The sequence below is a fragment of the Nannobrachium achirus genome, assembly GCF_963921795.1.
Source record: "Nannobrachium achirus genome assembly, chromosome: 11".
NCBI lineage: Eukaryota > Metazoa > Chordata > Actinopteri > Myctophiformes > Myctophidae > Nannobrachium > Nannobrachium achirus.
In genome coordinates this window covers 11,078,202-11,102,204 of record NC_137820.1, presented here as the reverse complement: position 1 = coordinate 11,102,204, position 24,003 = coordinate 11,078,202, and the positions used below count along the sequence as shown (strand labels likewise).

The following is a 24,003-nucleotide window of genomic DNA, read 5'->3' as shown; positions in this document are numbered from 1 at the left end:
ATCCATTAGAACCTACCATTTAAAGTTTGTATCATGATCTGACTTTTAATGTCACTGGTTTAATTCCCCGACGGCTGCTGCTGGCTGGGGACATAAAGTCCGTCTCCCCACATGACATGCTGCTGCTGCCTCTGCTGGATATCTGCCATGTTGTGGTGGTGTTTCTGGGTTGAAATATCAGCAAGCTCACAGCAAATCACAATGCGCGGCGTGTATGTGTGTATGTCTGCTATTTTTGACACGCAACAACCCCTTAATACGGTGATGCGGCGAAGCGCAAATCAAGCTTGTCACTCATATGTATGGGACGTTCGAAAACAAATCGAGTCTTTTGAACGGCTCTTTGAAATGAACGATTGGATCCGGTTCGCAGTATGGAGCCGTTCCTTTCTAATGAACAGTGGTGGGAAAAGTACTCAATTTCTTTACTTAAAGGTCAGGTGACATGGCCAAAACAGCTAATTATGGCTATCAAATTAGCCATTTTTTTTAATGATGTCATGTACCCCCATGTTAAATTACCCAATCAAATTAATTTATTGTAGTTACTGTACTGAAAGTAGTACTTTCTGTACAGTAACGGCAATACCTTAATTTGATTGGGCTAATATGGGGGGGAGGGGCGGAGTCGAGCATCCATATCATTATCTTTTGAAACTGCCTCAACAAAAGCTGTCCGAGGTGTGTTTCCGACTTTCAAAACCAACTTTAAAACTATCAGTTCTAGGGGTAAAAATTATACAGCATTCGCTATAAAATCAGTGGTTATACCGGTAAAAAAATACAAGTCTTCTTCAAAAAAGGTGTCAGAGATTAGTTACGAGGGTCCAACACGCTTCTCCCCGTCCCTGAGACGGTTTTGTCGGCCATACCCTGCTGTCTCTTCCCCTAAACCTGACTGGAGCACCTGACCTAGAACGAGGGTCCAGCGATCTCCTCCTCCGCAGAGGAGGTCCGTGGCTCATACACTCTGTGTGTGTAGCCTGTGTGTATGTGTGCTTTCGCGCGCGGGTGTGTGTGTGTGTGTGTGTATGTGTGTGTGTACACACACAAAATAGCCGTGCGGTACTAGCCGCACCACAAGCTAACAACATCCATATCATTATCTTTTGAAACTGCCTCAACAAAAGCTGTCCGAGGTGTGTTTCCGACTTTCAAAACCAACTTTAAAACTATCAGTTCTAGGGGTAAAAATTATACAGCATTCGCTATAAAATCAGTGGTTATACCGGTAAAAAAATACAAGTCTTCTTCAAAAAAGGTGTCAGAGATTAGTTACGAGGGTCCAACACGCTTCTCCCCGTCCCTGAGACGGTTTTGTCGGCCATACCCTGCTGTCTCTTCCCCTAAACCTGACTGGAGCACCTGACCTAGAACGAGGGTCCAGCGATCTCCTCCTCCGCAGAGGAGGTCCGTGGCTCATACACTCTGTGTGTGTAGCCTGTGTGTATGTGTGCTTTCGCGCGCGGGTGTGTGTGTGTGTGTGTGTGTGTGTGTGTGTGTGTGTACACACACAAAATAGCCGTGCGGTACTAGCCGCACCACAAGCTAACAACAACGCATCACGTTGTGCGCGGCACCGCACAACGGACGAAGTATACACTCACTACTAACTGATACGGCCCCGCCTCCTTTTCAGACTGTTTGGAGAAAGACCACGTGACCTACTGTATCATAATGTTAAACTTCTTTGGCTGTCATCCGGCCTTTAAGTAGAAAATATCAATACTGCAATCAATGTGGAAATACTCTGCACACAGGTAGAAGTTTGGAATGTTAATATACTTGAGTAAAAGTACAAAAGTATTGCTATCAAATTGTACTTACAAGTACAAAGTACCAATAGTAGAAAGTATTCATTATGCAGAATGTCCTGTTTCACAGGTTTTCCAATGAATAAAATGTTCTCGGGTGCCCATTTTGAGTAACATAATGAGATATCCGTCTTTAGATACTTGAACAGGACTAGAGTCTGTCTCCCTCTCTCTCCCCCAAGTAGACCCCCACAGAGGTCCCCAAATGATTTCCCATTTCTGGGTCCCCAGATGACCGTGAAGTCATAATTTAAGGACTTGTTGAGACCTTTTTAATACCTCAAGAAAGAAAAGAAAAAGACCATTACCTCATCAAAAGTAATCAACAAACTATACTATAAAAACAAACATTAGCCAAAATAATATAAGAAAGAGGCAACATTTTGAATATAGCCGATCTACAAGCTCACAGCGCTCAAAAACATTTTATTGGGGAACCATACTGATTTTCTGGGACCCATTTGAATGACCACAGATGGGTCCCGCGACCCATTACATTGAAAACCTTGCAACATCACTGCAAGTAGAAGGTAAAAAATAAGTTTTACTATTTTACGATTTTGAGAGCACGTGGCCATGACCTGAGGGCAAGTAGAACATGACCTGTACTTGCCAGACGGTGCCTATGAGACCTTAGGGTCAACCCCTGCATACCTCAGCGTGTTTGTAGAGATGGCCACGATGCCTTCTGGGCACTGTTCAGAGGCGAAGCCGGACGCATACTCCAGAGTTTCATACGACAGAGGGGTCAGATGGAAACGACTCTGGTAGGAGTAGCTAAGCCAGGAACGACTAGACATAGCCAAAACCTAACACAGAGAGAGAGAAAAGCAGAAAGACAAAAAATAAACTATGAAATACATGATAGAAACTTTCACAAAGTAAATGGGAACCGGTGAAGGCTGGCACAGATTCCTATTGGGTCGGAGGAAGAGGAGAGAAAGAGTTCAAAACCTCCCTGATGACTTCTGCTATGTTAAGTTTTTAACTCATTGACTGCCAAGGCCCGAGTTTCCCGAGTTATTACAGTAGTCCCAGGCTGCCAGAGCCCGAGTTTCCCGAGTTGGAAGCCATTTTGAAAAAAAAAAAAAAAAAATTGTTTTTGTTTTTTCAAAAAAAAAAATTATAAAAAAATTTATAAAAATGCCTCAAATGTATTAGGCATGATCGCAATTGTGAAATTGCATGTGTAGCCCCATAACAAACAAACACATCTTTCAAAATGTCAAAAATGGCTGTTTTGTCTGACTTTGAAGGCTTGTAACTCATGAATGCCTGAACGGATTTCCAAGCGGATTTTTTTGTTTGAAAGCTGTTAAAAAGTACTACACATATTATGCATATATGGTGCATGGGCGTGCACGATCTGTGCACTAAAAATTGATCCGTGCACTAGAAATCTAGGATAGTGGCAGTCTGGTACTTGGGGGCCATCTTGAAATGGCATTCAATGAGTTAAGTTTGTCCTGCCAACTGCTCATTAAGGTGCATCAAAGACAGAACGTCAATCGCTGCAGTGCACACTCCCAACCCCTGACCTTTTAAAACCAAAGACAAACAACTGCTGAACTGCTGCTAAGGTGTCACTTGACTGGAAATGAATTACATCAGTCACAGATTAGGTTTCAGCACTCTTTCTACATTTCATCTTCGTGCTAAGCTTAGTTGAATGGTGGGAAGAGCTTGGGGGAGGGCATTGCTCAGCAGGAGACTGCTAGAACAGTGGCAAGACCAGCCTCATAACTATTCACACACTTGTTGCACGATGTCCACTGGGGCAACGGCTATGAGCTAGATAGGAGGAACGCAGATCCACAGGAAAACTTTAGGTATATGAGATAAGGTTCATTATACCCAAGAGAAAGAAATGCAAGATAATCAACTCTTTTACTGCTTTGAACGAGTGCTCTCGTCCATTTATTCACGTAGCGCACGGCCAAGAACGAGCGCTTGTTCGTTCTTTTCCCCGTCTGAGCAGATGAGGGGTGGTCGAGGGTCTCTGCAGCCGCGGCAGCTCAAGTAACGCTAGTCTCAAATCTTGACCACACATAAACCATAATGGCGGCGGGATCATTTTTCTGGTCATTTTCTATACCTGGATCTAGTTTCTCCACTTCTATGCTCCAAACAACTGGTGCGAGCGAGGGACAAACTTCAGCCTCGTTCATTGCAAATGGCTGCGCCCAGCCGCTTGTTATTTTTTTCACGACTCAATGACAGATACGCCTGTCTTTTACAAAAGATTGCGGTTGGAAATAATGTAATATAAAAAAAACGCAAAGGTAAGCTACTTTTAAGCTACTTTGATGGCAGTTGAAGACATCCTTAAATCCTTAATGTGGCAGTAAGATAGTTAAAAGATATCTGACAAATGAGCTTGATCTTCTTTTGAACTTGGAGTGATCTAATAAAGCACAATATAACCACACTGGTTTTTCTTTGTTATTATTATTATATATTCTTTTTACACATACACGAAAAAAATGGTCTCCTGCCATTCAGCGTGCTTTGGCGTGTTGCAATCTTGTGGATGAAAAACAAACACCCCGAAATATCCATATGCATGCATGTATGCAAAGTAGATGAGTTCAGAGACTTACAGCTTCCTGTCCTTGCATTCTCACTCTGAAGAGCTTGACTGGGCGTGACCCCAGGTAGCGTGTTCTGGTGTCAGACAGGTCACCAGTAACTGGATCCAGAACGGTCCTCAGAAGAACACCGTTCTGGAAAGGGATAATGACAAACAAATGTATTAGATCATTACATTGCTGAAATGTTTTCATCTCCCTGGACTTCTACAAGCACAGGCGGATATTAGCCAAATACTATTGTAAAAAACTGAGTCTCGGTGTCATGTATGCCGATTTTAATATGTTTTTTAATAACGTAGGAAATGTGCTTAATAATACATTCATTGCTGGTATTAATTAATTAACCCATTTAGGCCTAACCTATAGAATAGGGCTAAATCTGAAATTAGCCTACAAAATGCATGTAAATATGTTGCTACATACTGTACATGTACTGTAAGCCCCTCCCAAACAGCAAAATGTGTTCCCGGCCTGAATGGGTTAATAACCACTACCTATGCCAGCGTTTTTTACAGATTTTACCTCATCTTTCCAGATCCACAGATTGTTTTGTCGATTTAAATTTTGTATTAAATCGATTTAAATCGTCACATGTTTAAATCGATTTACAATAAATGGTTAAATGCCTACCTGCAATCCAATGTTGAGGTAGAGGAAGCCAATGGTTCCCTTCTCTCCCAGCTCGTCCTGTTTCTCTACTCCTCCCATTTCCACGATGCACAGAGACTCTGGCTGAGCAGGCAGGGCCTGCATACTCAAGGGCTGCAAACAGTCCTGCATATGGGGGGGGGGAGAAAATAAAACTAGTTAGAAGTAGAACACACAAACACACACCCCAAAAACACAGGCTTACTCACATCAAGTATTAGCACTGAGAGATGTGTAGACATTTCCCTTTTGCCAGGCATACATTTCTACATATCAAACTGTTATACATTATTCTAAAATGAGTCAATGACATGCTTGGACAAGCTCTGGGCCTGTGCGGACCATTTTTAACCGATTTAGTGCCAATCCCGAGAATACTTGTGAAAAGTACTCGAGTACCCGGAGTGCCAATCCCGAGTATACTCGTGAAAAGTAATATATTACTGTAACGGCGGTTATATTACCGGATACAATGGCGGAAGGTCCGGAGCCGAAATCCGTCGCTGATTTCTCATCATCACGGCTCCACGAGCACAAAATAGTCATCCCATAACATTGAGGTGGACGGGGGATCTCATCTTTAATGTCCATTATCTCAAAACTACACTTTAGAAGCGAAGATGGAGGCAGATGCTCGCTTATACAACACATGGTGAAAAGCAACGGCCCGATCCGCCATGACACCACGTAAACAACGATCGATTCCGGCGCAGGACGCGATGACGTCAGACCGGAAGTGTTTACGCTGTGGACTTCTGGCCTTCAAAATAAGATAACGGGAGTGAATGCAGCCTGAGGGTGGCATCGTGGACTTTATAATCCGTTAAAGTCAGGGGCTTTTAATGTGTTAAATCTGAAAACTCTTTGGTTAGAAGAAATATATATATTTGCATTGCCCTGTAGCTTGCATCATCTTCCAATCACATAAGTTAGAAACTGGTCAGTATTGTGTCTTGGTGTTTGCATGCTCATACCGAGGGGTCCAGGGAGATGATGCGGACGGTATTGTCAACCAGTCCCACGGCCAGGAAGCGCGAGCGTTGCTCTCCGGGAGGAACGTTGGCGAGGCTCATGCACACCACGTCTGCAGACATCTCTTTCCTCTCCGTGTATTCATTCAGCTGACCTGACTGTGAATAGGGAGAAGGGCAGGACGCAATGTTTCATAAATGTTTCTTTTCAGTCACCCATTTTAACCCATTCAGAACGGGTACACAATTATTGTGTATCACTATTTTATGCTTTAACTGTTGAAAAATAGCAGATATACAAGCTCGCAGCGCGGCACCGAGTGCCGCGCTGCGAGCTTGTAGATCTGCTATTTTTGAAAAATCGTGACAATTAGAATTTTGACCCGATTCTATAAGTGTTTTTTGAATCCTTTCTAAGGTTTTTTGAAAAACCTATGTTTCTATGTCAGCAATCTGCTGGCCAGCCATCGTCAAAGAAAAGGTCCTTTTCACTTAAATGGAGCTCAGTTATTCTGTTCTTGAGAGACTACTATGTCAGTGGTTCTCAAACCTTTTCATGTGAAGGACCCCCAAAATGATATGTGTTTGGCCACGGACCCCCATCTCAAAACATTTAGTTCCAGGGACCACCCAGAAGCAAAACTTGAGTTACAAACGTTCGCTTTGAAAATACATATATTCAAAGATTTGCACACATTTTCACGACTTTTTCCAAAAATAGCAGATCTACAAGCTCGCAGCGCGGCACTCAGTGCCGCGCTGTGAGCTTGTATATCTGCTATTTTTCACTGGTTAAAGCATTCAATAATTCTAGGCCCTAAATGGGTTTAATCCATTAAAAAAGACCTGACGGGACAGAGACAGCTGCAGCAGTAAAGAGGAGGGAAAGAAGGATGGGAGGAAGAGCATCGTACAACTAAATAGTACACTTGAGACAGTGGTGAGAGGGAGGCAGAAAGGAAATTCTTAATGTGAGCCAGTCAAGTTAAGGAGAAGAAATCTATAGAGAAGAAACATTCCACTGGGGATCTTGACATGTTCCCCCTTGTACAGTACATCGGTGGTTCTCAACCTGTGGGTCGCGGGACCCCCAGGGGGGGTCTCCAAATTATTTTGGGGGGGTCCCCAGATGATTACCTTATTGTGCAACATTGTTTTGTCACTCAACAGTAAACAAACCGACCTAAAGTTTAAGTGTATCGACGGTATCTGCACATTTCTAAAGTGACAATTTAAGGACTTTTTAATTCCTCTAAAATGACAAATTAAACATTGGCCAAATTGTCAAACATTAGAGGCAGAAATTGTGAAAATAGCTGATCTACATGCTCACAACGCCTCGTATTGCGAGGCGTTGTGAGCATGTAGATCTGCTATTTTCACAATAGAAACGTGTTATACAAAATGTAATGCCTCAACTCTTAGTGCTCGTCAGGGAGGGGGGGGTCCCCAGTTAAAATAGTTATTTTGGGGGTGATGGCCTGAAAAGGTTGAGAAACACTGCAGTACACCACAGACAATGGAACTACCTAACGTTGTGTGCCTGCTGGAGTACGTTTCTTACCGGGTCCATCTCAAAGTAGACAAGCTCTCCACCGGTGAGAGCGATGACCACCTGTCGCTGGTTCACAGCACAGCGGACAATGGTCTTTTTCCCAGGCGTCTTCCATTCGTTCACACGTTTGTCGGCTCTGATATGACGGATGCCATCTGGGTAAACCTAAAAAAAAAATCACACCTGTGTGAAGTGGAGCTGTGTGTGTGTGTGTGTGTGTGTGTGTGTGTGTGTGTGTGTGTGTGTGTGTGTGGATCATGTGTACCGATTTTTGTGACATTTGAAGAAAATATGTAGGAAAAGGAGCAAAAAGTGTGTTTTGGAGAAAATTCAAGATGGCGGAAAATCTATCATGGCGCAAATGGGCGTGGCCTATATGGGGAGATGCGTCATGACCCAAGGAATCCAGGGAAAAAATATTTTTAATTTTCCGACCTACGGTTCAAGAGTTACAGGCCAAAACGTAAAGTGGGGTGTTATGGCGCCACCATGCGGCCAAATGACACAATTCTTTTTTATTTAATCCTTGAAGTCATTATGAACCTCCTCTCCAAGTCTTGAAACTCTAGCCCCTATGGTTTGCGAGAGACAAATAATTGAATGTGAGTTTTTGCGATTCCCATTATAAGTCAATGGGGAAAATTAATTCACTAATAAATTAATATCAATTAAACTATTGAACCTTTCTCTTAGCAAGTTACTAGCCCACGATTCCCGAGTAAGCCGGTCGATTTGACATATGGCGCGAGTGTGTGGTGGCAAAACTGTGGGACTAGTAGCGTGCCGAAGTTTAGGAAGTTCAGGCTACATACAGACACACAGACAGACACACAGACAGACACACAAACAGACAGACCCACACGGCCACGTATAGGGAGCCTGTGCTTCACACAGCTCCAAAAATCACACCCGTGTGAAGTGGAGCTGTGTGTGTGTGTGTGTGTGTGTGTGTGTGTGTGTGTGTGTGTGTGTGTGTGTGTGTGTGTGTGTGTGTGTGTGTGGATCATGTGTACCGATTTTTGTGACATTTGAAGAAAATATGTAGGAAAAGGAGCAAAAAGTGTGTTTTGGAGAAAATTCAAGATGGCGGAAAATCTATCATGGCGCAAATGGGCGTGGCCTATATGGGGAGATGCGTCATGACCCAAGGAATCCAGGGAAAAAATATTTTTAATTTTCCGACCTACGGTTCAAGAGTTACAGGCCAAAACGTAAAGTGGGAGTGTTATGGCGCCACCATGCGGCCAAATGACACAATTATTTTTTATTTAATCCTTGAAATCATTATGAACCTCCTCTCCAAGTCTTGAAACTCTAGCCCCTATGGTTTGCGAGAGACAAATAATTGAATGTGAGTTTTTGCGATTCCCATTATAAGTCAATGGGGAAAATTAATTCACTAATAAATTAATATCAATTAAACTATTGAACCTTTCTCTTAGCAAGTTACTAGCCCACGATTCCCGAGTAAGCCGGTCGATTTGACATATGGCGCGAGTGTGTGGTGGCAAAACTGTGGGACTAGTAGCGTGCCGAAGTTTAGGAAGTTCAGGCTACATACAGACACACACACAGACCCACACGGCCACGTATAGGGAGCCTGTGCTTCACACAGCTCCAAAAAGAACAAGCATGTGATTATTAAGGGGAATGATAATACATCGTGTTCGATGTGGGCGATGTGTGAACAACTCTTCCCTTGCTCTTCCCTGCCTGTGCTGGCAATTTGTTAATTTTATAGCTGGCAATATACTGGTATAGGGTAAACAAAGCTAATGTGCTATGAAAACAATATGTTTTAAACTAATAAGAGACAATAAAGAGATGGCATCAACACCCAATCCAGATAATGGTTGGACATGCATTAACCCAACCAAAATGTATTTGTCTAGAGGCCCAATTCAGCAAGACTAAGGCATGAACAGTGGTTCCAAATTATCATTTCAATGATTCTATGTTGTGTCATTTCACAATCTGAAGGTCTTAGAATGAAAGCTCAACTAATAAATCAATGGTGTTTGAATTACAGTGTTGCATGGATTCTCTACTCTGATATATTTAATTATCATTAATATGTATCTATTGCAGGGGTTTTCAAACTTTTTTGACTCAGGGCACCCCTGTAAATAACCTTTTCATCCACGGCACCCCTGAATTACACTGTTCATTTTTAGAATCTTACATCATATTTCCATCAGATCCGTTTCCATCAGAACTGACTGAAAATAACGTTATACTTGACTTGACTCCCAGCATGCCTATTCTGGGGGGGAAGGTTCACCAAAAATAGCCGATCTACAAGCTCACAACGCGTCACAACGTGACGCGTTGTGAGCTTGTAGATCTGCTATTTTTGGTGAAGAGTGTTGTCGTAGATAGAAAAAGAACTCATCAAGTACAGAGCAAATCAGGTCTGTTTTACTAACATAGTGAAGTGATATTGATGTAGTGATATTGATGAATTCCAAATATTATCAAATTATCTCGCGGCACCCCTGGACTGGTCACCCACTTTGAAAACCCCTGATCTATTGTGTGAGACTTTACATCAGACAGCCCTGGACCTTGAAGGGTCTTTTCTCTAACCTGAACCAGAGCGTCTTCACCGAGCAAGGAGCAGGACAGAGTGGGTGTGGTCTAACCTGAACCAGAGCGTCTTCACCGAGCAAGGAGCAGGACAGAGTGGGTGTGGTCTAACCTGAACCAGAGCGTCTTCACCGAGCAAGGAGCAGGACAGAGTGGGTGTGGTGCCCAGGAAACCAGAGTCCGTCACTTCCTCCACGGTCTCCCCGATGGACAGAACCAGGGTGGCGTTGACGAAAGACACTATGATGTAGGCATCAAACTCATCTGATGGCAGAGAGAGGAAAGGAGACAAACAATGTCAACAAAAGCAGTATTAATAGTCTTAATAACAAGGTGGCGATGTACAGATTATCATCACTATCATCGCACTGAGCACTATAAAAATGTAGAGTTAAGGACAAGTGGATGGCAGAGTTTGCAGCTACGCAAAGTTTCAGCCCAATCTGATCTGTGGTGTGGACTTGCACAAAAGCAAAACAGACAGAAAGGCAACTTAAAACATTATTCATACTGTATATGATTTCAAGTATTTGTTTGCAAAAGAGCTAAATTAACTTACGTATCTGACACGTTCTATAATACACAATAAGTAACAGAACAGGTATTTTTACAGATATATTACACAGACATTTGAATGTTATTGTTTGGTGCAGATTAAGTAACTTCATGATATCAAAACCAAGCGTGTGTTTTAGTCACTCCCCATTCCAGAGAAACTGGGGAAACCGTTAGGACAGCCAAGAGTTTGCTTTTGTTCCAGTCCACATACTTTAGGTTTTATCAGGACTGTGCCAGTGCAGTCAGAACGAAACCTAAGGACAAAAAGAAACAGAAGAAAACTCCCCATCTCTCTTTCTCTATCCTGTTTTAAATTAGTATTTACTGTAATTTTGAGTTCATATTAGTAATGAAGCGTCTGCACATGTTTATCTTAAACGGAGATCTGACTCAAATCACAAATATGGATATAAATAGTACTATTGCTTTCTCTCTGTCACACACACTGCCCTGAGTGCAGGTCTCTGCCAGCTAGTCAAATATCAGTGAACCACGTAACATAAAATACAATGTCAAGCTTTTTTCCCCCTTTTTTAATAAACATTAACTTTTGTACTTGGACACAAACATCCAAAGTACATACTCAGCATAGTTTTGCTTCCCTATGTATCAAATAGTAATAGGAAATGATCCTGCTTTGATTCAAGCAGGAACTTGTCCACAGTGCAATCATTTGTACAGATATATTACAGACATTTGAATGTTATTGCCTGGTAAATACACTAGAAACTATTCAAATGAGCACGGAGGGAGGGTACTTCTTAAATTCAAGTGATGTTTGCTTTAGTCCTATGAGCCTATGAAAAATATTAAAAATACAAGTATAGAATTATTGTATATACTGATAATATTCATAGTATGGATGGAATGTGTGTGTCTGCAAAGAAAGCGAGCTTCAACAAATATAAAAACGAAATCATATTCATTTGTTTGATATCGTATCCCCAAACCACACAGAACAATTTAATTGTGTATAACATTATGATTTAGCAAAGTGAAATAACACACTACCAGTAAGACGCCTAAGGGGAAAAAGCGACCTCATCTGTCTTGGCCATATATGGATTCTGTTAGTGTGGTTCTCCTCACAGGGCATAATCCGGGATACAATCCCTTTTATGCCCATATATGGAGATCCCTAACATAATCCCTTTTATGCCCATATATGGAGATTCCTGCTCGTATCTGACATCACTGTGATGTCGCATGTGATGTCACAGTGATGTCTAAGGGGAACCACAGTGTCAGGTGTTACCCGTATGGACAAATACGGACAAGCTGTGACGTTCTGATAGTAAACTGCGACCTACGGTCACAAATAAACAGACTTAATAGATTTGAAAGGCCAAATATGGTTTTACCTTCAACGTGTCTGCGGACAGTCCACACAGCATTGGGACTACCGGGCAACTCCGACACAGCCATCTCTGACACCTGTAGTGGACAAAACAGCAGGACATTTTGGAGTGAGTTAATGGTCATTATTAACTGACCACAGTTCATGTTCCTTTACTGATCTATGGAATGTGTGGTGGTGTTGTTTGGCATGGTCATGTCATTGTAATTGCTATAAACCAGGGGTCTTCAACCGGGGGTCCTCAGAGTTACTACAGGGGGGCTGCCAAGTCTTTGTGATTAATTTGGAACCTTTTTTCTTTCTTTTTAACCTTAGCATCCCTATTCGGAGGAGAAGTTTAGCCAAAAATCTATCTTGTAGATCGGCTATTTTCAGCAAAGAGGTTTGGTGTAGGGGGGAAAAAAGAGCAGACTATGTAAAGAGTGAAAGGTCAAGTTTACTAAGTATTGATGGTTTAAGTGGTTAAATGTCTGAAAATACATATTAACGTGAATACAACATGATAGTGCTGTCAAACAAGTCTATGAAACTATCTATGAAATCTATGTATATTTTATACAATATATAGTGGGGGTCCCTGCTTTATCTCTCTGTCAGCTTAGGGGTCCTTGGCTGAAAAACGTTGAAGACCCCTGCTATAAACCATAGCAGAACAGGCTCATGACACCCCCAGGAGGCTCAAAAGTTAACTGCAGCCTACTGTTCCCAGCACACAACCTTTATGAATGCCTGATCTTAATACTGAAAATAAATGATTAGATATACCGTATACCGTACATACAATTACGTTAACTCATATTTCTGCATGCCATGAAATTGAACTTCATTTCAGTGGTCACTCGCCTGTTTCTAATCTGCACAGCAGTGATCAGAATAATACATTTACTCCAGAACTCAATCCGGAACAGTTGTGATAAAAATTCCGCAGAATGAACATGGATTCAAGAATAAAAAGAATGAACTTGAAAAGAGAACTAGGGCTGTCACAATTATTACATAATCCTCTAATCGCAATTATTTGACATAATCGCGATTATTTTTCATTATCGTCATAATCGGTTCCATGTTGAAAACTTTTCATATATTTAAAAAAAAGTCAAAAATAGTGGAAATAGCAGCTCTACAAGCTCACAACGCGTTCGCATCGCAACGCGTTGTAAGCTTGTAGATCGGCTATTTCCACTAAGTATAAACTTGTCAAATATGTCAGTAATTTCTTTGTATATTTAGGTCATGTGTCATATCTACCATGTGCAACTTCAAAGCCTAAAAGCCAAACAGAAATATAATTGTCAATGACAAAAACACAATTAAATCGTTAATCGCAATTATTTGAGTGACAATTAATTGTCATGTAAAATGTCATAATCGTGACAGCCCTAAAGAGAACTTGAAGTTGAACTGTACCTCTAGACCGTGCCTAAGAACCCTGAGAGTAGACTTGGGTCCTCTTCCGCAAGCCACGTACAGCTGAGGGGTGTCCTCATTGGCCAGATCAGCTATCTGTCAAACACAATGGGAGGAATAGAGGGAAATCTAAGTGAATGAACACCACTCTAATAAAAGGTCCATACAGTACTTATATGTGTTAGTATTCAGGCACCTTATACAGTCTGTATTAATCCATTTAGGCTTAGAATTATTTAATGCTTAAACTACAGAAAAATAGCAGATATACAAGCTCACAGCGGGGCACTAAGTGCTGCGCTGCAAGCTTGTAGATCTGCTATAAGTCTTTGAATATATCTTTTTAAAAGCGAACATTTGTAACTCAAATATTTGCTTCTCGGGGGTCACTGGAACAACATCTTTTGAGATGGGGGTCCGCGGCCAAAAACATGCAATTTTGTGGGTCCTTGACATGAAAAAGTTTGAGAACCACTGATTTAGAAGAAGGATTTAGAAGACATTTATAGAATCGGGTCAAAAATATTCAAAGACTTGCACAAATGTTCACGATTTTTCAAGCATATCTACAAGCTCGCAGCCGCGCTGTGAGCTTGTATACCTGCTATTTTTTAATAGTTAAAGCATAAAATAATGGTTAAAGTGGTTCAAATTTTAAGTGACACAGATTTGCGTTCAGGCCTAAATGGGTTGCACGACTTTTGACAAACAGACAGACAGAAGAGATCGTAGCAAAACAAAGACGAGAGTGGTCAAAATCCTGGTACTGTGGAGAGCAAAATGAACAAGTGAGACGCACCTGACAGGACATGATGGGAGACAGGTTCTCCTGTTCGTCCACCAGTACCAAGTTCTTCAGGGGACGGGGCTGGAAAAAGAAGGTGTCTCCCTCCTCCAGTGGCATTGCAGACGAGAACTCTGGTTCCTCATCGTCGTCACCCAGGTGGGCGATCTGGTATAGGTAACTATAGAAACAAAAAAAGGAAGGGCAGTGATAACGTGTGAGATGGAGAGCAAAAGATACATAGTGAAGAGCGTGTAGGAAAGTTATTTTGGGATGGAGCGCAAGAACAGAAATGTTAAAATCTCTTTCTGAATAGACCAAACTTGCTCAAATTACTAGAACCACCTAATCACAGAAACGAGGGAATTGCATGCATGTAAACATACATAATGTGTCCGAAAGCAATGGAGTAGGAATCAAAAACAAACAGACACTTACTGGTTACCAAACTCAGATGACACAAACAGGAAGCCAGTCTTCAAAACACACATGGCTGTTGCCACAGGAATTGTGTCAAAGTACTTCATCCTGATTTCTGTTACCTACGAAACAACACCACATAATGGTTTAGATAAATGCAGTACAATTTAGAATTACGCCGTCCATTCAGTTCCACAAATATAGACAGTTCACAATGTCAGTTTGACATGACGATGGGAGCACTGATTATCTAATGTGCCAACACTGGTCTGTATCATTTATCCCCCCCTCCCTCCCTCACCATCTCTTCGTCCGTTTCCAGGGTAACCTTAAAGATGTCTCCTTGCTCAGTCTGAGCCAAGAAAAAGAACATGGTCTTGGTCTTGTGGGTGGCCGAGCAGACAAATATCATCCCACGCTCTGGGTCATCCAGATCATTCTGTGGAGCAGAAAAGTAAAGGAGGGGGGGGAAAAGGCAGAGTCAGTCTACCCAGAAAAAATGTGAACAGGAATTGAACAGGCTAATCATGGAAAACCAGCCACAAATGGCATTTAGTCTTATTTTTTTCTGCACATTTGGGGGCACACAAAGCTACATTGTGCCATGTATTTTATCGGTCATTCAGTGAAGGTGTTATGGGTTTGTAGTCCAGCCTCACCCTACGACGTGGGATGGGACAACGGATGTCAGGCTGGTCTCCAAAGTTCTTGTAGGTGATGTAGTTTTCAGAGCAGATCAGAACTCCACTGGGCCCATCAGAACCACCAGGGACTAGAGTGGAGAAGAAAGAGGGTTCATATGACCTATGTTTCCAAGCTAATTTCATCTTTCTGTAGTTGAAAGGGATATGCGGATCAGACCGCTTTGGCAACAAAAGCCCTGATGGCCTCCATATCATTTACATAAAACAGGTGCATCTCTCCACTCCGACATGTCTCCTTTCCGACATGTCTCCATTCCGACACTAACCCCATCTCTAACCCTAACCCTAACCGCTATGGGAGTGTCGCCACTCCGACAATAAGAAGTCAATTTCGGAGTGGCGACATGTCGGAATGGAGAGAGCCTCCCACATAAAACAAATAAATATTTACATATTCTTAACCTAACAGATGTGGAAAAAACGAAATGTCATTTGCTGAAGTCAATCTGACTTTTGATCATTTTAGTTAGTTAAATCTCTGTCACATCATGAGGATTTGTGACCTTGTGGATCAGCCATTTTCTCTAGTTTTACAATACATACAAGATTTTTGCCTGACAGTGACAATATTATATACATCCATATTATATATGTATATTGCAAATTATAGAAAGATTTCACTTCCATATTGACTGCAACTGCAACCCACATTTGGTGAAAACCAACTTAATATGCATTCATGGCCACTGCCCAGCTGCTTACCAGTGATGAGGAAGTTTCCATGCTCCTCCAGAGCCTCGCTGTACTTTCGGACCACGTGGTTCAATCCCAGGTCCAGCTCGTAAAAGGTCAGCGTCTGCTGAGTGTTGGCTGCTGCCTCTCCTGTGGGATCATTGTCTGCTTCCTGAAGAGGTCACATAGGAGGTCGAGGTCTCAGCAATCACCACTGTGGTGGCTTTCAAAAGCCTTACAAATTTTGATGCGACAAATATCAATTGCGAATTACATTTAGGGTGATTACGCATTGCTATTATTTCGTGTACACACACCGTACCTCATAATCCATTTCCAGGCAGGCAAACATGGGGTTCTCAAAGCCTACATCCACTCCTACCACATGGTAGACCAGTGTGTTTGCTTTATGGGCCTCCAGTGGGGACGAGATGGTCAGTCTGGCTGCTGCGTCTCTGTTCAGAATGTACACCAACTTCTGTTTCTCCGTGGCGCCTGGACAGAAAGACAGAGTGATGGAGGGAAAGGAGAAAGACAACATGAATGTTTCAATCCACTTTCCAATTGTTTTCAACCTCTCATCGCTTAATGCTTTAACTATTGAAAAATAGCAGACATACAAGCTCACAGCGAGCTTGTAGATCTGCTATTTTTGAAAAGTCACGAAAATTGTGTGCAAATCTTTGAATATACATGTGTGTATTTTGGACAGTGGACATTTGTAACTCAGATTTTGCTTCTGGGGTGGTCCCTGGAACAAAATATTTTGAGATGGGGGTCTGTGGCCAAATACATATCATTTTGGAGGTCCTTGACATGAAAATGTTTGGGCACCACTGACATAGAAACATAGGTTTTTCAAAAAAAAAAAAAGAAGGATTTAGAAGACACTTATAGAATCGGGTAAATATATTCAAAGACTTGCACACATTTATCGATTTAAAAAAAATAGCAGATCTACAAGCTCACAGCGCGGCACCAACTGTTATTTTTTAAATAGTTAAACATAAAATAATGGTTAAAGTGGTTCAAATCTAAAGATTTGCGTTTAGGCCTAAATGGCTTAATAAAATAAAAAAGGTAGGTAAAGTGTTGTACCTATCATGACAGCTCTGCCTTTTGGATCAACGGCGAGGAACTGCCCAGGGACAATGCGCCGGCAGCCACTCTTCCCAAATGTTTCCTGGTGGATCTTCTCAAACATGTTCTTGGAGGAATGGTACTCCAGGATGACAATTCGACCACTGTCACTGCCCACCACAATGTAGTCTGTGTATAGCGCAGAGCAGAGTGAGAGAGAGTGTATGAGATAAAGACCTTTGCTGTTGATCAAAATGGTTTAACAAAATACAATTATAACACTAGTATTTACTGTAAACTGTGAGGTATTGTAAGTCAGAAATAAATCTGGGACTCTGACAGAAATACTTAAATTCCGGTTTATTTAAAATAAGCTGAAGATTTCATTTTTCCTCCGATAGGTAGGCACAAGGAACATGATACTTTGTGTCAGAAACAAGGGTGGCGTTAACTTTTCTGATTTGCATAGTATTGTATATGTGTCTGTCATTAAATGTGTCAATGTATGGAAACCAGCCATAGAGACTTTCTTGGGCCTCTTAGCAGACCTTCCATCTATCAGTCAGGGGCAAGAGAAATCAAATGAGGCTTTCTGACAGAAATCCTTTGCAGCCGTCTTCTCCCATGTGTAATTCCTTTGTAGGAAAAGCACCAGCATATTACAGTACATTTTAGGACTCATTTTCTCAAGATAAGCCTCTTGCCTTTCAAAATCAGCTGTACTTGTGTACTGCAGTTTCATCTTTTGGAGATGCATGTGGGGAAGATTCATGGACCTTATAGAGGTCAGTTGATGTCAATGAACTGTATCCAGTGCACCTGATCTTATCATGGTGCACATTACCCCTGTCCTTCATCATTTAGGAACATAGTCCATATACCAAAATAAAACATATTTTTTCAACAACGATTACATTAAATTGTTGTTGAATTGGGTCACAGGATGTCACTTGTTTTATGATTACAAAAACAATAATAGAAAGAACAAACTTATGAGCAAAAATATGCACAAGTATGTGCTCCCACACACCTTTGGTTCCTCCAGTGAGTCTAAATGCCATCAGGGACCTTATGATGCCAAACACCTCCATGGTGAGCAGAGTGTGAACCTTGCCAGTGTTGGCATCTGGACGCAGCAGCTCCAAGATCTTCCCCCGGGAAACGACAATCTCCTGCATCTTGGTTCCTACCAAGAGACACAAGCATTAGCATAGAACAGATGCCAACCAATACCTACCTTACACAACAGTGCCATTCGCATAGGGTTGTGGATGCATTTAATGAAAAATGTAGATCAAATAGAATTATAAACAGAATATGAGGCAGGCAAGTTGCAAAAAAGAATAAAAAGAAGACCGAAAAGTACCCCATTTACAGTAGAACCGGTACTAACACGCAAACTGTATTTGGATACGTTTTCTGGATATGGGAGAATTTGTTAGACCAAACTGTGTGTACGGTATTCAGATTGCTCTCATTATCTGGATAACATCAGTTCAGGACAATGACTATGTTAAGAATGAGAAGATCCCATTGACACACACACACACACATCATTGAAATATTATCTGGATATGGAAAAATGCATGTTTATGTCAGGTGTAAGTAAGGGTGAAAATTGGGTCATGAAGACAACCTTTTTTATAAGACTCTTTACACCAATGTAAAAGAAGCAGACATATAACTGCAATGTCTCTGAATGCTATATAATATAGGGTCTGGAATTACACATCTCGAAAGCTGAGAATGGATGCTGTCATCTGTTCATCAGCGGGGAAGAGACGTCACATCCGAATTTATCCCCGGATCATTTTCAGAGCTTCCGTCATACGGTCTGTATTAATATGGAAGCATTTGAAGATTGTGGGAGGCAACAGTCTGGCTAGCGAGACTACAGCAAACCTAACTTTGTATCACTCACAAGGCTTTAAAGCTTGTTTTCTATTTAATATCACTTGGCTTTCTATCACTCACAAGGCTTTAAAGCTTGGTTTCGTCTAGGGGAAGTTACTGTATGCAATAATTCTCTCACACACACAGCAAATCAAACTGATCCCAGTCTTCTGCAAACCATCAGCTGACAACGGAAATTTAGCAACTGACAGCTTTTAATTGCATACCCAATAAGACAGCTAATTAGACACATAAAAATTGCCAGTGGAAGTGTAGAACTAACCAAAACGATACACTAATAAACAGTGTCACAGAGCAGACAGAATTGACAATAACGATGAACATAGACATGGCCTAAATTAAGAAAACACATTCTCTCAAGCTGTGATCTCACCTGAGAAGTTGCCATGGATGGCATGGGTGATGCCAGTGGCCCTCTGCAGGGTGAGGTTGTAAAGAAACATGGCTGCCTGTCGACAGGTTCCTCAGGTGCCGTTTAGAGAGCCCTCAGCCCACAAACTAAAGCTAAACAAGGGGGGGAAATATATACATACTATAATGAATGTGACAAAATGCCTCCAGTCTACAGTTCATGTTTGATATGGATATAAAATAGCCAGAGTAGAGGGAGAATGATTTGCTATGTAAAATAATTGCTTTGTGGACACAACAGTACCTACTTATGAATGTAAACATTAGCACTAAAAGGCATTAACAAGTGGCTGGCCAGTGGATTCTGTTTCAAGGCTTCTTGACTGCCAACATGTACACATTTAGCATTGTTTATTTTCTAGTTTCTTACTTACTAACATGTCCTATTATAATGTATAACTTCCCAGCAAGCTGTGTTGGTAAGCAGGCTACAATAACAGTTAGCTTAGCCCTCGTCAATTTAGCTAGCATGCAATGCTACATAACATACCAACATAATAGTCAATAGCCATTCCAAATATGACATATAAGGGGAGGGCAGGCAGATAGCTATAGTTCTAGGCTTGATGTTGTACCTAATTTCGCACAAAGAAGTGTTTAAATTATGTCAAAACATTATTAGCCAGCAGGTTTCCATTCATTCAAAGAAGTGCCACTTCTCATTGATACATCCTGCAGTTTCAAGCGATATTATCGACTGTCGGGTAAAGATCGATGCGTGCATATAACGGCCCAGTGGTTCACTGAGATGTGTAGGTGCTAATAAAAAACGTTTTACCACTTTTGGAAACACGATGATTCCGATATCAAGTGGATTAAGATTGGATGAAGATGAAGAATTTTCCAGTTTTCAAACTACTTTGTAAGTGAACGATGAGCCGCCGTTTGCGGGTCCTGCGTCCGGCGACAAAGCGTCGCATTGTAGTCTTCAGTCTTGGGGGTAGTCTAGGAAGTGCCTGACAAAAATCGAAGTGTTGTGATAGCACATATTGTACGGTAGATGGAGACAAACACGTTTTAACCAGACCAGATCGCAAACAATCTTTATTCTTTAGCATTATCCACGATACAATTCAAATGACCAAGGCTGTTTGCACAAATTATTGCTCAATCTTGCTGAATAATTAATCTCCATTTGCAAAGGATTGCATAATTGTGAGGTTTTACTGAGTTTTAGTCTTCTTTTTTTATTGTTCATTTTATTCTCATTTGTATTTAGGCTATAGCCTATTATTGTTTTATTACTTGCGCCAGCAGAGCACGCAAAGTAGGCTACTGTCTGTGTTTGGAGCTGTCTGTTTCCATCAAACAGTACAAAGGCAGGGCTTTAGCCAATGAGGGAGCACCGTCAGTGATGTCACTACCAAGTGCGATCTGATGTAGCCTAATTGGAAATTGCAAGTGTGGTTGCCATGACCCGAATCACTGATGTCATCAATATTAAGCCCATATCAGAGAATGCCCATATATGGACATATTGTCAGACATATATGATGTCAGTCATCTCCATATATATATATATATATATAGGTATATATATATATATATATATATATAGACCCTATATATATTGTTTTTTAATTAAAGTCAACAGAGAAAATTAATTCACAAATAAATGTATATAAATTAAACTATGTAACGTATCTCTTAGCAAAATGCAAAGAATCGATTCCCAATATGAAGCCGGTCGATTAGGCGTGCCACCAAAACTGTGGGAGGAGTAGCGCGACAACATAAAGTTTGTCTAGGAAGAGAACGATGGATGGAATAAAATCGAACCAACTAGTGTGGTTGCCCCATTGCGACACCTGTCATTCAAAGACATGTGTATCCGCCCATATAAAGAAAAAATCACACCCGTGTGAACTGAGCGGTGGTCGTGGAGGCTGCGCAACAGCAAAACAAATATATATATATTGTGTGTGTGTGTGTGTGTGTGTGTGTGTGTGTGTGTGTGTGTGTGTGTGTGGGTGGGTGGGTGTCTGGCCTGGCCTGGCCTGAACAACAGCGCCCCTCCCTTAACATGTGTGGTCACAAAAGGTACTACATACAGGCTACAGGCTACATACAGACAGACACGCATACAGACAGACAGACAGACAGACAGACAGACAGACCCACACACACGGCCACGTATAGGAGCGTTGTGACCACCGCTCAAAAAAAGAAAAGAAAATGTGCATCGTCAGTGGGTGAAGCCACCTAAAACTAGACCAGGTCAACCTGGTTGTGCCAGACCCCCTGTCTGTCATCATCATTTATGACATCATGCCTTTTGTAGGCATGTCATCATCATGTCATCATCATATATACCCTTTATATAGAAAACCCGGACAGACCGACATTTGCTTATGTAGGCCTACCCATTTCATGGGTCTGGCAATAATCTTGCATAGGGCCACCTGAGGCACTGCACCCACATACATACATACAGACAGACAGCACAGCACCGAACAGCACAGATTGCAGTAGGCTACTTGCGTGCTCTGCTGGTGCACAAGTAGGCCATATATGGGCACGCCCACGAGTGCACAAGACGCAACTTGGCACCTCGACAGAGTGCAGTGAGTGACTGCAGTCTAGTTTAATACTAAAACGAATTGTAGCCTAAGTTTCATATTTGTATTTTTTATGTTACTTTTTTCATTCATCTTAATTTTTATTATGAGCTTATAGGCCACTTAAAATGTTGCTCCATAATAAACCTATTTAATATAGTTTAATACCATGTTTATTATTAGGATATGGCAAGGCTACCAGACTTAATTAAAGCAATTCCCGCTCTTTCTTTTATTTATTTTATTTATAGAGCCATGAGCCATTAAGGACAAGTCCATATATCAATGTGTTTTTAATAGGCTATCAAAGTCAAAGAGATGCATCATGCAATAAGAGTGAGGTAGCCTATAAATAAGCTACTTATTTTGTCTTCGGGCAAAGTGGTAAAGGTTGCATTGCAGCGTCTAGAACTTTTATTTGTATTCTATCGTTTAATAAGCAGTTTACCCTAATAATAATAGAATAAAACAGACATTCCCGATGACGATGCGTGGTGTATTCTGGACTACAAGTTCCAAAGTTCTTTGAGCTCATCAGGAATGCGGGGACTCAAGATAGCCAGGGTAAAGATTGTCGACTTTGACCGACTGATGGTTGAAGGGGTGGGAGGGGAGAACTAGCCTGATTTCAGACTCTGCGCTGGAGCTTAAGAGTCTGAGCCTGAGCCATTGTGTTGACATTTCAAAGGGGAGGGGATTTAAAATTTGAAATTCCCAATCACAAGCGATCTGGTGGGAGGGTTGTGTTTGACTTTTGCACACAAAACAATCCCTCCTCCCCCTCCCCTCAATGACATGCACCCAACAGGTCAGTGTCTTTGATGTTTCACTGATTAGAGAGAATCACTAACGAGCTACTCGACACTTGTATGGCTCAATCAATACCTGCAGTTCGGAGTCCTTTTGAAGTTCAAAGGGAGCAATTAAGAACTCTGGCGAGCCACGCAGCCACCCCTCCCTCCACTGTTTCTGTAGATTTTTTTCCGTCTTGCTTTGAATTCATTGGTCGGTTCGCCAAGATACGGCTTTGAACCGAATCAAGAGACTCGTCATATGACATATCCAGACCAAGAGATGCAGTTCACTCAGAGAGTGGGCGGGTCTATTGGCTGGAGCCAGGCTAGGGGAGAACCCACTAATCTGTCCATCTGTTCTGACTGTAATTCCTGACTGTCAGATGAATATGTAGAACGTTTAATATTATTATATGACGTAAAATATTCACCCTCCCATTTTCAGTGGCAAAATATATTTATTGTATATCATTGTGAACAGTCATCGTGGAGGCAGATGTAATATGTATAGGATATATGAAGAAAATATCGTGCAGAAAAATACATGCACCACATCAGCACCAGCCATGCGATTCAATCCGAACTACAAATCGCCCAACGCCTTCTGATTCAAGTCGACTCTCTCGATCTACACCACGTATTATCTTTGTCACGGGGGTCGCTCTTGTCTGGGGGCTGCCGTCGGGGTCTATACGCAGTCAACCAACGAGGATTGTCCTCCCTGCGAAGACACCACCAACCAACGCCGCCCGCCTCTCCTCCCGACCTGCGGTTCGTTTAGGGCCGTCCTAGAGAGGATACGGCTTTTTGTCGATTGAAAACAGCCTCATCGCCAGTCATTTTATGTCGGGTTGCATGTTGTTTAGCCTTCTAACATCTGGAATGTGATAGCTCTGCAGCGATTCGAAACACAGCGTGTGTGTTATATTATTCCTTGACCATCGCATCGCTTGTGTGGGTCCATCTTACCAATCAGTGATATGTATCATAGATTACGGTACAAACCGGAGGGTGGCGTGAACCTCTAGAGACGTAAAGGGTACAAAACGGACACCAGGATCTGGTGGAAACAAGCAGCAGTGTTGTGAGTCGGGACCTCACACACACACATCGAGGATGGCAAGATACCGATTCAACTAGGTGAGTGAAACGAAACGAGTTGTAGGCTATGTGCAGGAT

General features: G+C 41.8%; 1 protein-coding gene across 1 annotated transcript in view; it reads right to left on the bottom strand.

Annotated features, from left to right (window-relative positions):
* sf3b3 (splicing factor 3b, subunit 3) overlaps positions 1 to 20,314 on the bottom strand; it is a 43,689-nt gene extending 23,375 nt beyond the window's left edge. The window contains exons 1-18 of the mRNA XM_080736727.1: positions 20,251 to 20,314; positions 19,435 to 19,565; positions 18,178 to 18,333; positions 17,166 to 17,336; positions 16,390 to 16,562; positions 16,098 to 16,239; positions 15,351 to 15,463; positions 14,993 to 15,130; positions 14,710 to 14,813; positions 14,287 to 14,452; positions 13,488 to 13,583; positions 12,085 to 12,157; positions 10,278 to 10,429; positions 7,589 to 7,744; positions 6,028 to 6,183; positions 5,036 to 5,179; positions 4,415 to 4,537; positions 2,469 to 2,623 (exon numbers count right to left, since the gene is read on the bottom strand). Of these exons, the coding sequence (XP_080592853.1) occupies positions 2,469 to 2,623; positions 4,415 to 4,537; positions 5,036 to 5,179; positions 6,028 to 6,183; positions 7,589 to 7,744; positions 10,278 to 10,429; positions 12,085 to 12,157; positions 13,488 to 13,583; positions 14,287 to 14,452; positions 14,710 to 14,813; positions 14,993 to 15,130; positions 15,351 to 15,463; positions 16,098 to 16,239; positions 16,390 to 16,562; positions 17,166 to 17,336; positions 18,178 to 18,333; positions 19,435 to 19,504 (2,288 nt within the window). The 5' untranslated portion in view covers positions 19,505 to 19,565; positions 20,251 to 20,314. The remainder of the gene's footprint in view (positions 1 to 2,468; positions 2,624 to 4,414; positions 4,538 to 5,035; positions 5,180 to 6,027; positions 6,184 to 7,588; positions 7,745 to 10,277; positions 10,430 to 12,084; positions 12,158 to 13,487; positions 13,584 to 14,286; positions 14,453 to 14,709; positions 14,814 to 14,992; positions 15,131 to 15,350; positions 15,464 to 16,097; positions 16,240 to 16,389; positions 16,563 to 17,165; positions 17,337 to 18,177; positions 18,334 to 19,434; positions 19,566 to 20,250) is intronic.
* Positions 20,315 to 24,003: the final 3,689 nt, after the last annotated feature.